Here is a 20,071-nt window from a genome sequence, read left to right as displayed (position 1 = left end):
CACTGCCTCTCTGGTGATGTTAAAGCAAAACCTCTGACACATTTAGATTGTGAGCATGTGTCAGCTTGCTAGCAAGGGAACCAGAGAGAAAAAGGAACTGGTTCCTCTGCTTCCTTAGAGGAAAGTGTGCATGTAAGCAGAGGGGCTCTTAGATAAGGTGGTTTACCTGAGGGCAGACCATGTGGGTATTACGATACTGCAGAGCTGTGGCGCTTATGGTTCATTGGCAGGCTTAACCTGGGTCATGGAGACCCCGGGCTCACTCCCTCAGTTCCAGGTATGGAACTGAGCAAGTTCAAGTCTGCTTTTTCTCCAGTTAGGAGTATTTTTTTTTCTCAGTGAGCATGGCTGGCCCCCTTGTCAGAATGGCCTGATAGGGAAACTGGAAGGAAAGGAGGAGCTAGTGTCCTCATCAGCTGGGCTTGGCACTGTACACTGGCCCTTCCAGTGGCTTCCTGAGACCCCTCTTGAAGTAAGACCATCTAAGTCCTGTAGAGGCCCCTGAGACAGACTGATGTTTGTCAGGGGCTAGTGAACATGTAGCCAAACGCCATAATGCCTCGCTAGGGGGCACTGTGGGACCCAGAGAGGGAAAGGCCTACAGAAGCTGCGGGCAGGGGGAGGTAACTGCCCCTACCGTCCCTCCACTCTGGCACTCCAGCCCAGACAAGGCAGAATCTGCCCCACCCCAGAGCAAGCAGGGCCTCTTCTCAGGACAACATAGAGCACAGACCTGTATGAGGCCCCACATTTGGCTCTGGCTGGGCAGTTTCCAAGCGTCCAGCAGGTGGCACTGCCATCAGGGTAGGGGCAGCCAGCTGGTCCTTGGTGAAGCCCAGCTGCCCTGGCTAAGGCCCAGCTGGGCCCAAAGCACTCAGGACAGAGTCTGGGCCGGCTCCTTCCTGCAGGCCTTGCTCTTGTGCTGGGCACTCCAGGTCCAATAGGCTGAGGGCCAGGGGGCAACTATCCCTGCCTCTCCCACTCTCTGGGGCTGCCCCGGGTGAAGGTGACAGGTGGGGGAGGCAGGTGGAGAATTGGGCCAGTGAGCTCACGACAAAAGCGCCCAGTAGGGCGGGAGTGGGTGTCCTGGCCTATAAAGCCCCTGTGGCCTTGTGGCCTACAGAGGCAGGTTACAGACAGCACCATGGCAGGCTCCGAGGCAGTGCAGAGGGCCACAGAGCTTATCGAGCAGCGGCTGGCACAGGAGGAGGAGAATGAGGTATGGGGGCCCAAGGGGGTTCTGAGGAGACCGAACTCTGCTGTCAAGGGAAGGAAGAGCCTGGCTGCCACCCCTGTGGTGGGCAAGAGAACAGGTGTCACCATGGGCCCATCTGGCTCCATGCCAGCCCCAGCATACCCCTGGAAGAGGGGTTACTGGCAGTGGGAGACTGAGGCTTCAGCCCCAAGAACTGAGACAGTTTTGTGGGCAAGCCAAGCTGTGCTCCCTGAGACTGCCCACCTACCTGGGCTGCCAGGCAGCACAGAGCAGGACAGCTGGGGCACTGGTGGGGATGTGGAAGTGGGGAGCCCTGAGATGCCCCAGCTGCTGAGTGAGAGGCTGGGGCAGGAGGAACTCCAGGGCTTGGCCCTGAAGAAGAATGATGACTGGTAACACAGTGAAGGGAAGCTGGGGAGGAAGCGTGGATTTTCCCAGGAATGCCCTTCACACTTGTTGATGCCTTTGGAACTTGGGGCTCTGGTTAATTGCATTTCTTCTGGGATGAAGCAGTGGGAGGGATGCAGACTTGTCCTACTCTTCCTTTTATTTAAACTAATACTTGACCTATGATCTGCTCTGCCAAGTGCCAGGTGCTGTGAGGGATGAGGATCAGTTAAGGCCAGCCCCTGCCTCCTTTTTACCAATACCACATTTATTTCAGCCATTTGTTAGGTGCCATCAACCAAGAAACAAGGCAGAGTGAAGAAGTGATGAAATAGAGGTGTCAAATTCAAAGTGAAAGAGCTTAAAGGGTGGGTGGGCCCTCAAGGACTTCTCTGTGGGCAGCATGGCATTTGAGCTGGGCCTTCAAAGATGGTGAGTAGAGATCGGGAGGGAAGGGTATTCCAGGCTAAGGAAACGATGGGTGCTAAGCTTTGGGTGAATGAAAAACATGATTGGGAGTTTGTTGTAGAAGGCTGGGAGGAGAGGCAGGGCATAAACCAGAGAGGTCCACATGAAAAATATGCTGTCGGCAATGGGGAGCCACTAAATGTGGCATGAGAGAGAGTGATGCCATCTGACCTATCTTAGGAAGGCAGCCCAGAGAAGGATTTGTTGGGGAATGGGGGGAAAGACTGGCTCTAACAGGAGTGGGAGAAAGGAGATAAATCAGTTTAGAGGTAGACTCCATTCAAAAAAGGAAGAGTGACTGAATAGGGGTAAGGAAAAAGGAAGCAAAGTTGCAGGCTAAGGAAGGGAGGGCAGGTTTGCCAGGGAAGAGCTTGGCCTGAGTCTGCTGAGTGCTGGCCAGGGCATCCCTGAATCTCCAGGAATGCTGCTTCTCCTCCAAGGGCATGTGCACGTGGGCTGGGCAGCACCAGGCAGGTGAGTCATGCTGCTGTGCCATTTCTGGAGCCTTGCCACTGGACACAGAGACCTTCAGCAAGGGGACACAACAGTCCTCATCCATCCATTCATCCAACAAATGTAGCAGCAGGGCTGTTAGGAAACCAGGGGCTCATAGAGCCAGCCTCCCCAGCCAGGGCCTCCTCTGTGCCAAGCACTGTGCTGAGCATTGTATAGACCTTCTCTCATTTAACCTGTACAACAGTCTATGTCGGAAGGTGTGAGTTTTGTTTCATTTTATTTTACCAACAAGCATCTAATTAAATAATCATCTATTGAGCACCTACTATATGCCAGCCCGCAAAGACAAATCTGAGGAAACAGACTATAGAGTCTGGGCAAGGCGTGGGTGAGCATTAGAGTCCCCAGGTGTGCCCACCATACCCCAGCCCAGCAGGTTTCTCAGAGGAGAGCCTCTGTCCAGCTTGTGTCTCCTCCTTGACATGGAAGGGAAAGGAGAGCCCTGCAGGCCAGCCCAGGGGCTGGGCCTCTGTTGTTGGGTGCTCACTAGGTCAGGTTATCACTGAGGACTGGGTGAGCAGAGATGCTGAGCCCACCTGCCATGACCCATTCACTCATTCTTTTCCATTCTCCCAACATTTTCTGAGCACCTACTATGTGCTAGGCCCTGTTATAGTTGCTGGGGAGATCAAGAAAATTAAGAGCCAAGCCCACCCTCTGGATGTTCCAGGAGGAGCCCATGTGCAGTAGTAGCTGCAGCCGCAGGTCGCCCCTTATCCCTGGAAGAAGAAGCAGTGTTTCAGGTGAGGCCAGCACTGAAGAGATCCCAAACCATGTAAGCCTGCCATGCAAGGGAGAAGCATTCGGACAACAGGAAATCAGACCTCAACATGACCCTTGAAGAGCACAACACCAGAGCTCAGAGGGAAATGAGAAAGGCAGCTGAGAGCTCCGTGAGGGTGGTCATTCCTCCCCAGCTGCCATCTGGACTTGGCACCCTCCAGCCTGGACGAATGTTCCAGGCACACAGCGACGGGTGCCAGCAACTCACAAAGAGTGGTTTCCTTTAGAAGAGAGAAGGAGACCGTGAAGTAGTCCAGGCAGGTCAAGCCTGCAAATAGGGCGCTAGGGAAGAGTTTCACTGGAGTTATTACAATGAGAATAGGTAATATTTAGAGGCACTCCAAGCTGAAAGCTGGGGAGCTGGGGCCCCCATTCCTCAGATTCCCTGAGAACAACAATTTCCATGTTCCAGGATTTTATCAATAAAATATGAAGAAAAATAAAAAGTTGATATCTGACGTAGAGTTGCCAAATGTTTGCATTGCCAAGTAAGCCCATTTAAAAAGTAACTTTCATCTCTTAATACAATTATTTCATCAAAGTGAATTTTTAATGCCAAAAAAGTAAAAATCATCATCATCTTGGTGCTTAAAAAAGTGAATACATTTAATTTCATGAAAACTCACTCCAGGAGCTCTTAATCTTGTTTTACTGGGGTCAGTGGTTGCTGGGCGGGTATTTGAGCTAGAGTGGGGGTGAGGGTTGAGGTGGGGAACTGTGGGGAGTCCTGCTCTGGCCTAGGGCCCTCCAGGACCAGTCAGGAGTGAGGCTGAGGAAGGGCTGAGGTCCCATAGGAGAAAGTAGGTGGTGCCTGGATTGCCTGGAGGAGAGGCTACCTACCTCCCCAGGTGCTACAGGCAGGCCCTGGAGCACATCCTCTCTTTGGCTTATCAGAAACTCCGAGGGATCCACCAGAAGCTGCCCATGGACAAGCTGGTGTTAGAGGATGAGAAGCACCATGGGGTTCCGAGTACAACCTTACAAAAGGTTAAGGTAAGTGTGAGGAGAACCCAGCCCCTGTGCTCAGGGGATGGCTTTGCCCCTCCAAGTGTGGTCTCCAAACAAGCACCCAAGCACCCCTTGGGAGCTTGTCAGCAATGCAGAATCCTGACCCCGCCCCACACCTGATGAATGAGAATCTGCATGTGTACAAGACCCCAGGGAATTCATTTTGGAAGCCCCAAAGTGATGGGCAATGGAGTAGCTGTGCAGTAGGGTGCCATGCAGGCGTTAAAGGGCTGAGGGAGGCTGTGTGTGTGGACAGGGGAGAGCTCCAGGCTGGTAAGAGAAAACCAGTTTCCAGAGCATCATGTAGAGGATGATTGCACAGGACCCCAGTCTGATAGGACATCAAACCAAGCCATAACAGAAGCAATCGGAGGGAGAGAAGGGCCTTCTTTTCATATCTTTTATGCTTCTGGGTTACTTTTATTTTTAATATTAATCATGTACTACTTTTATGACTGTACCAAGCCAATGAAATTGCATAGAAAGCTGAGGATTCATTCATTCCCAGTCCTGGTGGCCTGGGCTAGGAAATGCCTCTGAGATTCCGTCATCCAACCCCCCACCCTACATGAAGCCTAGAAGCTTGGCACCTTCTAGGCAGCCCCCTCAAGTTTCCCCTTTCCCTGGTCTAAGCCATCAGTGTCCCAGTCTCATCTGCTGCTTCTAGTCCTGGGCAGGAGAGCTGAACCTGGATTCCTTCTTGAGAAGCTCTCCGTACCCTCCCCCTCCAGTTTACTCAGGGGACCCCAAGTCCCTAGCCTGGGTGTTGATGGGCCATCCCTATGCAGGGCCAAGAGCGTGTACGCAAGACATCCCTCGACCTCAGGAGGGAGATCATTGATGTGGGCGGGATCCAGAACCTCATTGAGCTGAGGAAGAAACGCAAGCAGAAGAAGCGGGAAGCCCAGGCTGCCCTGCAGGAGGCACCTCTGGAGCCCGAGGAGATCGTAAGGGTGCTAGGGAGGACACCTGTGTCAGCAGGGGAGCCGGGAGGGCCTCAGGTCACTGTGGGACAGCCCCCCATGGCTGTATGTGTGCTCTCCAGACTGGCCCTGTAGATGGGGAGACATTTCTGAAAGCAGCGGTGGAGGGGAACATGAAGATCATTGAGAAGTTCCTGGCAGACAGTGGTTCCCCGGACACATGCGATCAGGTGATCTTCCTACCCAGACATGTGCCCACCTCCTTTTCAGAGATGCCCCCAGATTTTGGATGTGCTCTTTCTCACACAGGAATTTATCTATGTCCTTAGACCGTTTTCAACTTGATGACAGTTTTCAACTTGAACCACTTCCAGAGTAACAAATAACTCTGTGACCTGAAGCTAGGCCTGTCAACTGTCCATGCCTCAGTTTCCTCCTCTGTAAAGAGGCCTACTTCCCTCAGAGCATGTTAAGGATATCAAATGGAATATCAGTGCCTTGATAAATATTTATGAATGAATGAAAAAACTCGAAAGCTCATGATAGAATATTATTTTTGGCCACATTGTATAATATACTTCCTTTTAGAATTATTTTATTGTGGTAAAATATATATAACATGAAATATGCCATTTTAGCCATTTTAAGTGTACAGTTCAGTGGGCATTGATGACATTTACAAAATTGTGCAGCCGTCACTCTTTTCACAGTGTTTCTGTCACCCATCATACTTCTTTTGTTTTCCCTGATACTGCCTCCCTCACACTAGGTGGGTACTCTCTCACACTCGTATCCTGGGATTAAGCAAATTAATGACCACCCCACTAACCTGCATTGCTATTGACATTATTATGTCCTTTCCATTCCTTAGACTCCAGGGTCTATCCCAGCATCTCCTGCCTCTGAGCCCTATGCTAGGAGGTGCTGAGAGCAAAAGAAAACAAAAAAGAAAAAAGCAACAGCTGAGAGTGGTGGGGAGACTGATGTATAACTAGATCATTAGAAATGGAAAGATATGCGCAATGGCCTATGGGTTTCAAGTGACTAAAGCAAGAAAGCTGACTGCAGTAGGAAAGGATGAAGTCCATTCCTTCCTTGGATCAGTAATCAATGTGCACCTACCCGTTCTAGCCCTGGGCTGGGGCATTCAGGGGAAGTAAAGTCTAGTAAGACTTGACCTTCCCTTGAACACTCTCCAAGTGGAGGGTTGTCTGGGCCTCCCAGGACAGCGCTGGCCTAGAGGTTTCAAGAAGACGATGGCACTTGAGCTGTATCTTGAATGAGTAGCAAGACTTTATTAAGCACTCACAGGAAGTAAGGGCAAAGTGGATATTCCTGGCAGGCAGAACAGGGCTGGCTTAATGTACTTGGGGGGCAGTGAGAAGATCAGGGTCCCCAGGGCATAAGAGGGCTCCAGGCCTGGTCTGGATAGAGCATGAGGTTCCTGGCAGAACATGGAAGATATGGGGACCCAGCATCAAGAATCAAGTAGGGGTAAGGTCCAGGGCTCAGAATCAAGTAGGGGTAAGGTCCAGGTCTCAGCTTGGGTGGGAGATAGGCCCAGGCTAGGGCCAGAGGTCAGGCCCTGACAGTCTCTCTGGGGATAGTTCCGCCGGACAGCACTGCATCGAGCTTCCCTAGAGGGCCACATGGAGATCCTGGAGAAGCTTCTGGAGAAGGGGGCTACTGTGGACTTCCAGGATCGGGTGAGCAAGAGGGCAGGTATTGGGTGGGAAGTAGGAGGTGGGTCCAGCACTAACAAACTCCCTCTCCTTGCAAACCTTTGCCAACCTGGGACACAAACAGGCTGCCTCAGGGTCAGCCCCACCCTATGTGACCTTGTGCAGGCCTATCTCCTCCCTGAGCTTCCCCTGTGAATCTGGCTTGTACTAGATGGGCTGCGAGGATTCTGATCTGCCTGGTCCATTGCCCAGGCACAGAAGTGCCCCTGCCCCTTCCCTGAACCCTTTCCCTGTATATCTCTTGACTGGGGTCCTTTCCTCCAGGGCACTTTCTTCCCTGAAGCTCTGCATTTAGGCCCCATTCTTCCTCTCATTCTAGCTGGACTGCACAGCCATGCATTGGGCTTGCCGTGGGGGCCACTTGGAGGCGGTGAAGCTCCTGCAAAGTCGAGGAGCAGACACCAACATGAGGGATAAGGTGCAATAATGCTCACGGATATTGGGGTGGCTGTGGGGTAAGGTGGGGGGTCAGAAGGCAGAGGGCAGAAAAACCCAAGAAGGCAGTGAGGTAGTGAACTAGTCTGGTTTCTGGAGTGATTGCAGAGCCCAGGGAGGGGTTCTTGCCATCAGCTGCAGGCCCTTGGGGGCCACCATCTGGGGGTGGGAGCAGGAAGAACAGAGGAGAGGTGAGGAGAAGAGATTTACCATCTTGGGGACGTTGGGACCATCCAAAAGATACAGGATTTGTTCATCCATGGAATCCTTCATCATCCTTTATCCATCTGTCTATCCATTCATCCATTCATTTATTTATTTGCCCACCATTTTGCTATTCATCCATTTCTTTGTTGTGTAATCTTGAATAAGTGTCTCTGGTGCTTATCTGTAAAACATTTTGAAGAATTCTTATATAAATTAAATGAGAAAATGTATGTAAATTATTTATTCAACATAAGGATGATGTTTTGTAAGCTTTTGCCATGTTTAATAATCTCTCAATAAATGGCATCTATTATAATTATTAGAAGAAGGACAAAGGAGTGAGCAGTTGCTTGCAGCTGGGTGAGATAGGAATAGTGGGCTTCCCAGGGGAGGTGGCATGCTTCAGAGTTAGACCATTGGATAGGATGGTGGGAAATTGTAGCATTTCTGCCCCTCCAGGGTGCAGGACTTGGCACTAGGACTTGGGGGAAAGATTAGGCTGGAGTTAGGACAGCTCCCCTCCCAGAGGTACCAGAGTCCAAGTCTCTTCAGTTCCACCTTCCTCCCCACCCAGCTGCTGAGCACCCCCCTGCACGTGGCGGTCCGAACAGGGCACGTGGAGATTGTGGAGCACTTTCTATCCCTGGGCCTGGAAATCAATGCAAAAGACAGAGTGAGTGTCCAGGTTCCCTCCTGCCCAGCTCCACCCATAGGGGTGCACACAGCCTGAGGGCTCCCACATGCCCCCATGGGCCACACTGATTGTCACACTGACTGTAGGAAGGAGACAGTGCCCTGCATGATGCCGTCAGGCTCAACCGCTACAAAATCATCAAACTGCTGCTCCTGCATGGAGCCGACATGATGACCAAGAATCTGGTAAGCTCATTCCTTCCATGAATCAGTAGTCAGTGTATACTGCTGGCCAGGCCCTGTGCTGGTCATTCGGAGGGAATATGGAACTCAGCAAGACCCAACCTGCCTTTGGAGCCCTCCCACAGTGAAGGGTCTCTCTCTCTGGGGTCCTACCCACCTTCCCAACTCTCTCTATGCTTGTCTCTTCCCAGAGTGTGAGTGCAGAGGAGGGGTGGTAAGAGAACTTCCCAAGGGCCTCCATGTAGACCAGGGGAGATCCTGATGTCCACATCCAGGGAGGCCCAAACCAGGGAGGAACAGAGCTGGACAGGCCCTAAGCACTTGGCTGGCACGACCATTCCTAAGACAGCACCGTGCTGGCTCCTGGTGGTCCTCATGCTCCCTCAGGATCCTATGTCTCCTGGTCCAAGTTTTCTTTGAGTCCCAGAGCAATCACCTCCAACATCGCCAGTTAGATGGTGATATAGATGAGGGAACCTCCTGGTACCGACTTCTGAACAGTGACCAGATCTCCTCCTGGCTCCCCCAGGCAGGAAAGACCCCCACGGACCTGGTGCAGCTGTGGCAAGCTGATACTCGGCATGCTCTGGAGCACCCCGAGCCAGGGGCAGAGCAAAATGGGCTGGAGGGGCCTACTGAGAGTGGGCAGGAGACTCCCCAGCTCATACCAGCCCAGTAAACACCTGCCCCAGGCCAGCAGGCACCCGTCCTGTCCCTGAGTGCAGCCAGAGGGTCATAAGAATGGACGCCGAGCTGAAGACCCACCATTCCTCTGTGTATGACCTGGGAGCACCCACCAGCTACCAAACTAAAAAAGTTGTTTTTGCTATTTGTGGTGTTTGCTTCTACATGTGTCTGAAATACTTATGAAAAAAGGAAGGATGAGAGCAAGGGTGAGCTCAAGGAGAAGGGTCTCTTGGAGCCCTTTGGCCCCCTGAGCTAGCCCGGCTGCTTTTCCTACCAAAATCTCTTCTCTTTGCTTCTTCCCTGTGCAACCCCCCCTCCCCAAAGATGCAGCGTAGATCAGCTTCTCAATGCACCTGTCTTGGGCCCCCGTCCTGGGGACCGCTGTCCTGTAGGGCTGTGTGTAGCCAGCATAGGCTTGTCATGGGAGGAGCCAGGCAGCAGGGACGGCAGCTGAGGGGCTGTGACCTCAGCTTCCCACCCAGCCGAGCTGTACCTCCCACAGGGCAGGGCCAGCTCAGCCAATCGGGTACAGCCTGGGAACTCCCAGACACAAGGCAGTGGGGGGCTTTGGGGCTGGGAACTGAGAGAGGAGGGCCCAGCCCCCCCACTGGAGATACCCTTTAGTGTGGTGACCCCAGGAACCAGACCTCTGGCTGGCCAGAGGGATACTGGATTGTGGCATTTCTAAAGCCGCTCCCTGTGGGGAGGGAGGACCCCCTAGGGCCTATAGGCCTAGCCTTTGATCCCAGGGGCACCCAGCCCAGGCCTTCCCAGTGCTAACAAGTCAGGTAGCAGCAAATTTTTAACTAGACACATTGATCATTAACAGTGGGTAGAAAGGAGTTCAAACTCAGCTTCCCTTGTGGGCAGAGACCAGCTGGGCCTTGGGCCTCCTGCAGAGATGCTGGGCCCCCAGGTCTGGTCATCTATAAGGCAGGGGCTGAGCAGGGGCTTGTCCAGAAACATGAGGGGCTGGGCCTCAGGGGAGGGGAGGAAGGTGGACATTGCGGGCATCTATCCCCCTGTGACCACCCCCTTCACTGCCACCGCAGAGGTGGACTATGAGAAACTGGAGGAGAATCTGCACAAACTGGGCACCTTCCCCTTCCGAGGTAAGTGGGGCCTGTCTGCTGTGGGACTCAAGGGAGATGTGAGTGACCCTGGTCTCCTCAGCCAGGACCAGAGGAGAATGCACAGCCTCTGGGCAGCTGTTCAGGCACAGCCAGGTGCCCTGGGAGTCATTTTATTATGGAAAAAGAGCAGGGGGCATTGGTCTGCCATCAGGAGACAGGGGGAAGCTCCCTGATGACTTGTGACCTTGACTGAATCTTGCCTGCCTCAGCTTCCCCCATTGTAAGCTGCTCAAGTGCCTTCTTAGCCCAGCATTATTGTAGGGATCAAACTAAATAATGACTGTGAAAGTCCTTGTCAACCAGGCATTCTGCAGATGTGAGGGCACCTGGAGGTGTCACACGGGGCACAGTGCCAGGCTCATCACCCTCAAAGCCTTGTTTGCACACTGTCCACTGGGCGAAGCCTCTGCTGGCAGATGAATTCCTGTCCTGAATCCTCTGACTCATTTACCCCTGTATACATGAGGCTTCCCCTCGCTAAGGTCACGGACCTCAACATACAACATATTTGTAACACTTCACGCAACACAACCACAGGCACAAGATATGAAGGTGGACGTGGTAAATTCTTCCCATCCTGCCCTGCCCATCTCGTCCATCACCATGACAGTTCCCTGAGGGAGCCCTCACTAGCCCCACTTCCCAGATGAGAAAGGTCACTCAGCTAATACATGGCTGGGCTGGGATTTGAACCTGGGTCTGGCTACACAGCCATGCTCTGTTTCACTCTGCTGTACTGACTGCTGAGTCTCTAGACCAGAATATTCTAACAGAGTCCAGTTAGCACCAACTTTGGGAAAGGAGTGGTTCTGACCAAGGGGGTATATGGAGCAGTAAGGAAGGTGGGCTTGATTTCAATCATAGCTCTGCCACTGCCTTAGCTGTGACATAATCTCTCTCAACCTCAGTCTCCCTGTCTGACAAATGGAGTAAAAATGTCTGTATCATAGGCTCACTGGGAGAAAAATCAGAGAATGCAAGAGGAAGCATGCTGTAAATTGTAAAGATTGATACACCCTAGAAGGTGTTGGTCCAATGATGACACTTGTTAGAAAGACAGTATGAAGTGACTCCACGGACAAAGCTGCTTTGTGACAGTGACTTCTGGCCTAAGACCCCATTCATCTCTCAGTGCTGAGGTGTTGTGACCCTTCCCAAGAGGATAGTGAATGCTCCATTGGAAGCCCATGTTAAGCAGTGGCACCAACTCTAAGTAAAGTTCTGCTGCGGCTCATCTCACTGGGGCCTGTAGGTCTGGGCTGAGGCCTAGTTCTCTTGAGGCAAAGTGAGAAGCTCCTTGAATCACTAAGAGGAGGGAAGATTCTGCTTCACCTTCCAGGTTCCAGGACAGCTAGTGCAGGGCATGGGAAGTGTGGTCCTTGCATCCTGTATCTGCCTGCCACCCAGAGCATCCACAGAAACCCCAGGCTCTTCTCTGGACCCATCCTTCCCTCCCACCCACTCACTCCTGCAGAGGGCGTGGAGGTGCCTGGTAGCGCGGGCTGGGGTGGATTTGGCAGGCTGTGGACCTCCCGTGCCCACACAACCCCACTCAGGCTCCTGTTCCCACCTTATCTCTGTCTTACCCACACACCAGGGAGGCAGTGGGCTGTGTAGAACGCTGGCATCTGCACTTAGAAGACCTGAGTAAGAATCCTGGTTCTGCCAATTCTTGTGACCTTGGAGAGTTGCTGAACCTCTCTAATCCAGTTTCCTCATTTTAGAATGGGAACTGAGTAGCAGGCTCAACACGTTCCTCCCAAGGAGCTCAACCATGAAGCCCTGGCACAGTGAACACAGACACAGACCTTGTCACTGCTCCCGGGGCACAGCCAGAAAGCCAGGAAGGGAGCATTAAGCAACTTCAGCTCTAAAATCAATGTTTCTCTTGTGCTATCCTGGCTTCTGCAGTAGGGTTTCAGCCCAACAGTCCGGGGCAGAATTTGAATAAAGAGTGTTCTTTTAAAATAAAAGTTGTAACTAGAGACTGGAGGGTGGAGCTGTTGCAGAGAGGACATTTGGCCCTAACCTCACTCCCACAAACAACCTCAAAGATGAACTTTGAACTGTTATTTTCAGATGAGGTTGTAGATGACTACAGAGCTATCCAGTGGGACAGGGGAGATGACAGTCCCCATAAAACCTTAAGCTTGTGTCTTACTCCCTTTGAATGTAGACTAGACCATGGTTTCTTGTGGTAAGATATAATATTTTTGTGGATATTAAAGCCATTACTTTGTTAAAGTATTTTGTTTAAAATATCACAGTTTTTGCAATCCTATTTTAGCATTTCTTCATTTTTAAAAATGCATTCGATGCCTCTGAGGAAACCAAATAGAGTGGCCCAGGCCTGTTTCTACCCCAAGAGGCCCGGATATAATTTGGGACTATGAGCCAGGTTCTCAGTTGTCTCTGCCTTTGGAGAGCCTGGCCAGGTGGCCCACCTGCCTGCAACCTGAACTGTGCCCAACCTGGGCGTGGGGTGGGAGTGTGGGCAATTTCTGGGTTTGCAGATGTATCCCTAAGGCAAGAGGGAGCAGCCCCCTTTCTGGAGTAACCCCAGAAGCTGGAACCTGGTGACACCTCCTGTCCTATCTGTCCTGCCTTCTCAGCCCACTGTTTGTATCCCCCAGTTGTGATCTCCCTTTGTTCTAGAACGAGCTCCTTCCTGGGCCCCTTTTCTTTCTGGACCCTGCTCCATAATGGGACTGGGACCTGCAGTGGGAATGAGATGTGCTAAGCTGGCAGCGAGGGTGGGCCTTAGGGTGGAAGGAGACACCAGCCTCAGGCAGCAGGAGTAGATGCCATCCCAGCCGAGGGAGGTCCTTCAGCGGTGGCCAGCCTAACCCAGCAGCCTCTACACCCTGGGGACCACCCGATGGGGAGGGAGATAAACCAAAGACTGAGTTGCAGCATGGGTCACAAACAGAAGGCAGAATGGACTCAGAATTGGGGAAGTTGCCCTTCCACCAGCCTTGGGGACAGCTGTCTGGGCGGGATCTGGGCCTTAGGCAATGCCTGCCAGGCTTGATGTGAGAGATGCTGTGGCCTTTCTGCACCCTGCCCCCCAACCACCTTCCTCACAATAGGGTTTATTGCTGAGGTGGGAGGGGCATCCTAGGGAGGTGCAGCAGGAGGTGGGGCCTGCCTGCCAGACACCCTTGGGGAGACTGCCCCTTCAAGCATGAGCCATACCATCCAGGCTCTCCCACACCCAGTGTGCACTTAGCTCCGCCTGCCGGGTGTAGGGTCCTGGAGACCTTGGAGCTCATCCAGCAGCCGTCATGCAAGGTGGTGCTGGGGACTGCCCTGTTACTTGGAGGTGGAGGCCTCCTGCTGTGGATTCAGAGGAAGAGGAGAAGGAAGATGCCCCCTGAATCTGCACAAGGTGAACACGAGTCATCAGAATGCCATGGAACAAAGAATGAGGACTGGATCAAATCTTACTTCAGCTGCCTTTCTGAGGAAAAACTGGCCGCCTGCAGCAATATCAGTGCTGCTGGCAGCAGTGCTATCGTTGCCCTAGCTGAGAGTGGCAGAGGACAGGCGGGCAGCACAGTTCACAGGGAGACCTTCGCCATGAAGCAAGAAGGGGGCACAGCTTTTCACCAGGAGTCCTTCACTAGCAAGCAGAGGGTGTCTGGGTCCTCAGGGCCCAAAGAGACCCACAAGGAGTCTGGAAGAGCCTCATCCACAGATGAGGCCACGTGGGCCACTGTGGCTGCCTGTGCCAAGGAGATTGACACCAAGGGACAGCATCTGGCTAACTCCATGTTGCAGTATGCCACAGCTTACCAAAACTCAGGCCACCTGGAGTCCAAGGACATCAACCAGGAGGAGCTGAAGGCCCTGGAGGAGGTGGAGATGAAGCTGAAAGGGAATTTCCTCAGCCAGCGGGAAACCACTATAGCTGGTGTGCACTACACACACAACTTCCCTGGCCACGGGCACCAAAGCCATCAGGGTTACCCAAGCCACCCGAGCCATCAGAGCCACAGCCTTCCCAGCCACAGCCATCAGCCCTACCACCCCTTTGAAGCCAAGTAACCACATACGAGATGCCCCTTCCCCCAGCAGGACTGGCACACAATTGTAGGCTTGTTTTCTGTCTTTGGGGCAACCTATGAGGCCCAGGGTGAGCTGCCCAAATCCCTTCTTCCTCAGGCCCCACAGGGTTCCAGGGCCCTTCTGACTCTCTGAGTGGAGTCTGCCACAGGGAATGGCCACTGGTGGAAGGAGAGCTGGGAGAAAGCAAAGCAGCTGAAACTCACTCACCAGCTCCTACAGACCTGCCAAGAGCAGACAAGGCAGATCCCAGGGGCGGCTGAGTGCCTGCAAACGAGCCAATAAAGCCTGGCAGACCTTCCATCTGTGTCTGGGAGCTGTGTGGCCAGCCTCAGGCCCGGGCAGGGACGAAGGGAGAGGCCCCTTCTCTCACAGCCTCCCCATGGGCCTTGGCCTGGGGTCTTCTCCCTGGGTTGGTGTAAGACTCCATCAGTGGGCTTCCCTGGGTCTTGATTTCTGGGGATGGGTATGTCCAGGGCTCAAAGTCACCACCCTGCTGTTGCCAGGAAAGGAGGAAATGGCCAAGTGTTGGAAGGAATGGGGAGAAACAGCTTTCAGAAGTGAGTAAGTAAGCAGGGTGAGACACTGGCCACCTATCCTCTTGGTGCCATTCTTATCCTGTTTACTGCTTCTCAGATCGCGTGGTGTCCCCCGCTGCAGTTCTCTCTTCCTGCCCATCTGCTGCCCGGGGCCCTCTGTGTGCCACCTGCCTTCAGAGCTGTTGTGCTATATACTCTCTCTGCTTGTTTATTTACTGCTGCTGGGGTTACCACTGTTGCTAGTACTACTACCTAGTAGGATTATTAGTACTACCAGAGCTCCCTCTTGAGTTTTTAGTACATGCCATACTCTGTGTTGAGTGTTACGGCACAACTCCATGAGGAAGGTATTATATTACCTCCATTTTGCAGATAAGGTACCTGAGGCTCAGAGATGTAATTTGCCTGTGATGGCCTAGACACTAAGGGATGTCGCTAGAGTCAGGGTCCAGCTTTGCCTAACTCCAAAGCCCACACCCCTCATTCTGCCCTCTGCTGCACTCCAGTCTGAAGCCCACTGTCCTCAGATGGGTCTACCTCGCACATACTTGTCCCTGTCCTCTTCTCACATGTCCTGACACTTTCTGGGCCTTCCTGCAAACCTGGGACTCTCCCTGACTCCTCTTCCTGCATCCCAAGAAATCATTTCTGGGGCAAGGGGTGACCCCCAGTTAGGCAGTTAAAGAGAGGCAACCATCTCCCCCATGAAATTGAGAAGTCAGCTATGCGGTGCTCTCTTACCTCCAGTGACTCCTTTACATAGAAGTTTCTTAGCATTTGCATCTATTATGAATTTACTAGTGGTTCCCAGCCTGTGGGCCTCAACTCTGGGGAGAAAGTGACCAGAATCATTGCACAGGTTGGATAAATCTGTAAATCCCCTAAAGGTTGCCAATTGATCTTATGAAGCATAATTAAGAGTATTTACATATTTTTGACATTACTAATAAGTGACTTTATAGAAATGTTGATATATACATGTATCAAAATACTTCCTAATAAAAATCTTAATTGGAAAAAATGGGCTCAGTCACACTAGAAAATGTTGGAAGCTGCTAAATTAGACAAAAGTCAAGAGGGGCAATTTTAGCTTCTGAAAGTGATTGTTAAAATGCACAAAATGCATGCATGTATATGGAAGACCTTAAATCTCTTATTACAAGCTTATTGTATCAAATTTCAGATTAGCTAATTATGACTTTGGAATCTAAGAAAGTTTCAAACTGGCAAAATTCAGATAAAGTCTTTAGTTAATTGTACCAATGTTAATTCTCTGGTTCTGATAATTGTACTATAGTTAGGTAAGACATTATCATTGGTGGGGGAAGGGTGAGAAATGTATAGAAATCTCCTGTACTCTTTTTACAACTTTTCTATAAATTTAAAAGTAGCTCAAAATTAAAAGTTAAAAAAGTTTCCAGACAGTTTAGTTATGAGTCATGTCAGGGTACTACAGTTGTGCTGTAAGGAGAATGGCTTCTAAGCAGCCAACTCAAATATATACTCTTGATAAGAATATTTTAACCCAAGAGAATGGGTTAAATCATTGTTCAGCTAGATACAAGGAAGAGTAGTTAACAGCACTGGACTCTTGTCTGAGAGTCAGCTGGAGGGTGGCGTCCCAGATCAGTGCTGAATTCTGCTAAAGCTCATCAGGAAATTGCTTAAGTGTTTTATCAGGAATGCCTATTTCTTTCCCATGGGAGGTTATGAATGACATCACACAAAAAAGTTCTGCCCTAGTTCAAGTTTGGGACAATTTTTCTCTTATATAACAAATTGTCAATACATAACAATACAGGCAGTGTACTAAATGTCATGGAGGCCACACTGAGGGGGACCAAACCTGATCTTGATGATTCTAGGCAAAGTAGGACAAAGGCTATGCAAGGAGAACAAAATGCTATGGAGTGCAAAGGGGAAGAGAATTGAGGAACAGTTTTGTGGACCTCACAGCACTTGAGGAGCTGCAACTAGAGAGGATGTTCCCAGCAGACGGGAAGAGTAAAAGCAAAGGGGTAGAGGCAGGAAGGTGGCAGTGTATCTGGGGGACCTTGACTGTCAGTTTGGCTGCAGGGGAACATTTAGAGATAGACCAAAGGTAGGAAGAAAAGCCAGAAAAGTGACTTAGAAGCTTAGAGCCCAGGAGGATTTAAGAGACCATATAATCCAATTTCTTCATTTTATGGCAGTGACCAGTTTGAGAAATTTTGCCTAATCCCACAGGTGGGGGTGGGGGAGATTGAAGGCTTCGGAGGGACCCCAGGAAGACTTTTCAGAGGAGGTGGCAATGATGATGGGACAAGGGGCATAACAGTAAGGGAGACTGTGATTCCTTTTGGCCACACTAAGTCCCCATGTTGCTTGTGCATCCCCAGCCCCCAACACACTCCTCTTCCCAGGCCACTCTGGCTCCCCAGAGCAGCCAGCATAACCATGGGGGCAAAAAGTAGCTTCTGAAATGAGTTTTTTGTCATAAATCTGGAGGAGGACTATGAAATCCCTGAAGGCAACCTCCCCTTCCACACCAGCCATTCTCTTCCACTTCAAATTGAAGGCTGCCACCTTCCTGATTTAAGGCTTGAGCACCTATCTAGACTCATTAATAATTACAGCTAACAGTTACTGAGTGCCAGGTTCTGTTCTAAGCACTTTACAAATAATATCTCAGTTAAGCTTCATTGCCACCCTTTCAAGAGGGTACTAATATTATACCCATTTTTCACTTGAGGAAGCTGGGGTTTTAAGCCATTTGCTCAAGATCTCCTAGCTGATGAGGGGCCACTCTGAGAGTTGAGCCCAGGTGCCTCTGAGTTCAGACCCTATGCATCTGACCCTGTAACACTGTTTCATGCTTCTCCATCCCTCACTACTCACTCCCCTCACTCCTGGCCCATCCAGGCCCCGGGCCTTTACCTCTCTACTTCCCTCTCTACACCAGGGGAGGCCTGTGGGCCCAGACTGGACCTCTAGCCAAGGAGAAGGAAGGGGATCCTTGTGACAATCAGTTCGCAGATTTTAAAGTGCTTTCATGTACATTTTCTTAAAACGTATAGGGCTTTAAAACAGCCCTATAGGAGTGTTTTATAAGTGTAAATAGGACTGAAATGATTCTATTGTCATCCCATAGAAAAGGAAATGGAGACTCAGAGATGTGCTGTGACTTGCTCAATAGGCAGAGGTGATTTGGGTCCATCTGACTTCATCACACCCCCACTTTCCTAGCCTGGATTTCTTCCTTCTGGGGAGTCATGCCTGGGTCAGATGCTCCCTTAAATGAGACAAGGGAGAGGTTTCCAGGAGTCTTCAGCGTAGAGGCCTGCTTCAGCCCTGACAGGGTGCAAGACTGGCTGTAGGCCAGGAACTGACCACCAGAATAAAGAGGGACTTGGGAGTGGATGACCATGGCTGAAGGGGTGGCCGCAGCAAGAACCCGCCCAGCCCCCTTCAAGGGAAGGCAGCAGCAGGGTTGGGAAGGGAGATGTCTCTGGCATTCACATAGAAGAAGCAGTGAAAGCTTGATGTCTAACTCTGAGGGTGCTGGTCGAGTCATGGCTGGGCTGGAGCCTGCTCCCAGTTGGCAGCTCCACACATGGAGATGGCGCACTGGCAAAGCACAGGGGCCCTGCACAGCAAGACAGAAGGAGGCAGCTAACCTGACATGGAGGAGCTGACCTGAGGAGCAGGCAATCTAACAGAAGCCAAAAGTTATTTGCCTACAGATGTTCCCTGCAATGTTACCAAGGCAAAACATGGGGAAAAACGCTAATACCCAGTGAGCTATTCTGGCAATCACTCGCTGGAATCTAATGGACAAAGGTTTGTGGTGTAAAGTTGACTCTACATCACACTGTGTCCCCTTAAGGATGACTCACGGGAACAATCTCTCTTGGTTCCAGTGCCAGGAAACTGTTTCTTCAGGGCAGCTGCTTTGCTTTTATCTTGAGTTCTGCATATCTGTCAGCTGAACACATTTCCCTTTTAGCTTTGACTGTCGGGAAGCTTCAAGTCAAATTTATGGCCCATCTTTCACAACTGTATGGCAGGGGATTTATGTGTCAGTATCTCTCCTAGCTTTCTTTACTTTCTCCTAAACAGTCTTCTGTTTATCAGTAATCTTGTATTCTGTGCTGTATTTGTCAACAAAATAAGGAAAATATTTTTGGAATGGAATAGAGAGGAGAAAGAAAAGAAGAGGAAAGAAAGTTAAGTGAAAAACGCTGAGAGGAAAATAGTTTCCTAACATTCCCGTCAGATTCAGTGGAAGAATATCAATTCTGCTGGTCTCTTATGGGCATAAAAGGGTTGACACCTTTAACTGGTATTGTTAGAAACCCCTCAAATGATTGTAAAACAGGAAAATGAAAATAAAATAATGAAATGTCACTTTTCTCCCAAAAAACTGGCAAAATTTCTTTCTGATAATACCAAGTGTTGGCATGGATAAGCACTATCAGACTCTTCTATGTGCTGATGGGGCATGGACTGGCTAATTAGTGAAAATTAGCTAATTGGCATGTGAAAATGCACATACATGTGACTCAGAGATTATACACCTAAGTAAACAGGAGAGAAACTCTTGGCTGTGGGCACAGAAAACTTTACAGAAAATGTTTTAGCATTGTTTGTAATAGCAAAGTTAAGAAGGAAACATTCTAAGTGTCCTCAGAGAGAGAAATAAATGATGATCTAACCTCATAATAGAATGTTACATAGTAATTAAAATGAATGAATCACAGCTACATGTACCACAATGAGCAAAGCTCAAAGCTTAATCTTGAGCAATAAAAGCAAACTGCAGAAGGTTATATGACTTTGATTCCATTTCTATAAAGTTTACAGTGACAAAAACCATATTACACCTTGTTTATGGGTCCACATGTATGTCTTAAGGATAGAAAGACATGGATGGAAACAATAAAGTCCTGAGTCAGGACAGTAAGAAGAGGAAGAAGAAGGTGATCAGGGGAGGTTTGTCATGGGTACATGCACGTAGATTATATGATGATCTACTCTTTTGGGTATGACTAAAACACTTCATTAAAATGAAGAATGGTGTGAACACTGCCATTGCAACTGGGTAAAA

The 20,071-nt window shown here is 50.4% G+C and overlaps 3 protein-coding genes across 8 annotated transcripts in view; all 3 read left to right on the top strand.

Annotated features, from left to right (window-relative positions):
- Nucleotides 1-1,026: 1,026 nt before the first annotated feature.
- Nucleotides 1,027-9,390, top strand: ANKRD2 (ankyrin repeat domain 2). Of its 2 annotated transcripts, none has more exons than XM_017664744.3 (9): nt 1,027-1,219; nt 4,265-4,363; nt 5,167-5,325; nt 5,424-5,531; nt 6,909-7,007; nt 7,363-7,461; nt 8,260-8,358; nt 8,466-8,564; nt 9,091-9,390. In XM_017664744.3, the coding sequence occupies exons 1-9, from the start codon at nt 1,145-1,147 to the stop codon at nt 9,238-9,240; spliced, it is 987 nt and encodes a 328-aa protein (XP_017520233.1). In that variant the 5' UTR covers nt 1,027-1,144; the 3' UTR covers nt 9,241-9,390. The 2 variants fall into 2 exon arrangements, with proteins under 2 accessions (XP_017520233.1, XP_073096697.1); XM_073240596.1 differs by lacking the exon at nt 1,027-1,219 and adding an exon at nt 1,881-3,330.
- Nucleotides 9,391-9,811: 421 nt separating this feature from the next.
- Nucleotides 9,812-20,071, top strand: part of HOGA1 (4-hydroxy-2-oxoglutarate aldolase 1) — a 23,795-nt gene continuing 13,535 nt past the window's right edge. For 2 of the 5 annotated variants that reach the window (XM_073240595.1, XM_073240594.1), the window contains exon 1: nt 9,812-10,360. In XM_073240595.1, the coding sequence (XP_073096696.1) occupies nt 10,150-10,360 (211 nt within the window). In that variant the 5' untranslated portion in view covers nt 9,812-10,149. The remainder of the gene's footprint in view (nt 10,361-20,071) is intronic. The other 3 variants (XR_012133092.1, XM_073240593.1, XM_017664696.3) reach the window with 3 other exon arrangements.
- On the top strand, nt 13,607-20,062 carry C7H10orf62 (chromosome 7 C10orf62 homolog). Its single transcript, XM_037015723.2, has one exon. It carries the CDS (start codon nt 13,748-13,750, stop codon nt 14,426-14,428), a length of 681 nt encoding a protein of 226 aa, XP_036871618.2. The 5' UTR covers nt 13,607-13,747; the 3' UTR covers nt 14,429-20,062.

The sequence above is a fragment of the Manis javanica genome, chromosome 7, assembly GCF_040802235.1.
Source record: "Manis javanica isolate MJ-LG chromosome 7, MJ_LKY, whole genome shotgun sequence".
Taxonomy (NCBI): Eukaryota; Metazoa; Chordata; class Mammalia; order Pholidota; family Manidae; genus Manis; species Manis javanica.
This window is presented reverse-complemented; position numbering and strand designations above follow the sequence as displayed.

Excerpts from the sequence above, each read along its gene's own strand:
- ANKRD2 (XM_017664744.3), top strand. The coding sequence starts at position 1,145 with ATGGCAGGCTCCGAGGCAGTGCAGAGGGCCACAGAGCTTATCGAGCAG. Across the intron at positions 5,532-6,908 it reads CCCCGGACACATGCGATCAG|TTCCGCCGGACAGCACTGCA; the intron begins GTGATCTTCCTA and ends CTCTGGGGATAG. Across the intron at positions 8,565-9,090 it reads ACATGATGACCAAGAATCTG|GCAGGAAAGACCCCCACGGA; the intron begins GTAAGCTCATTC and ends TGGCTCCCCCAG.
- C7H10orf62 (XM_037015723.2), top strand. The coding sequence starts at position 13,748 with ATGCCCCCTGAATCTGCACAAGGTGAACACGAGTCATCAGAATGCCAT.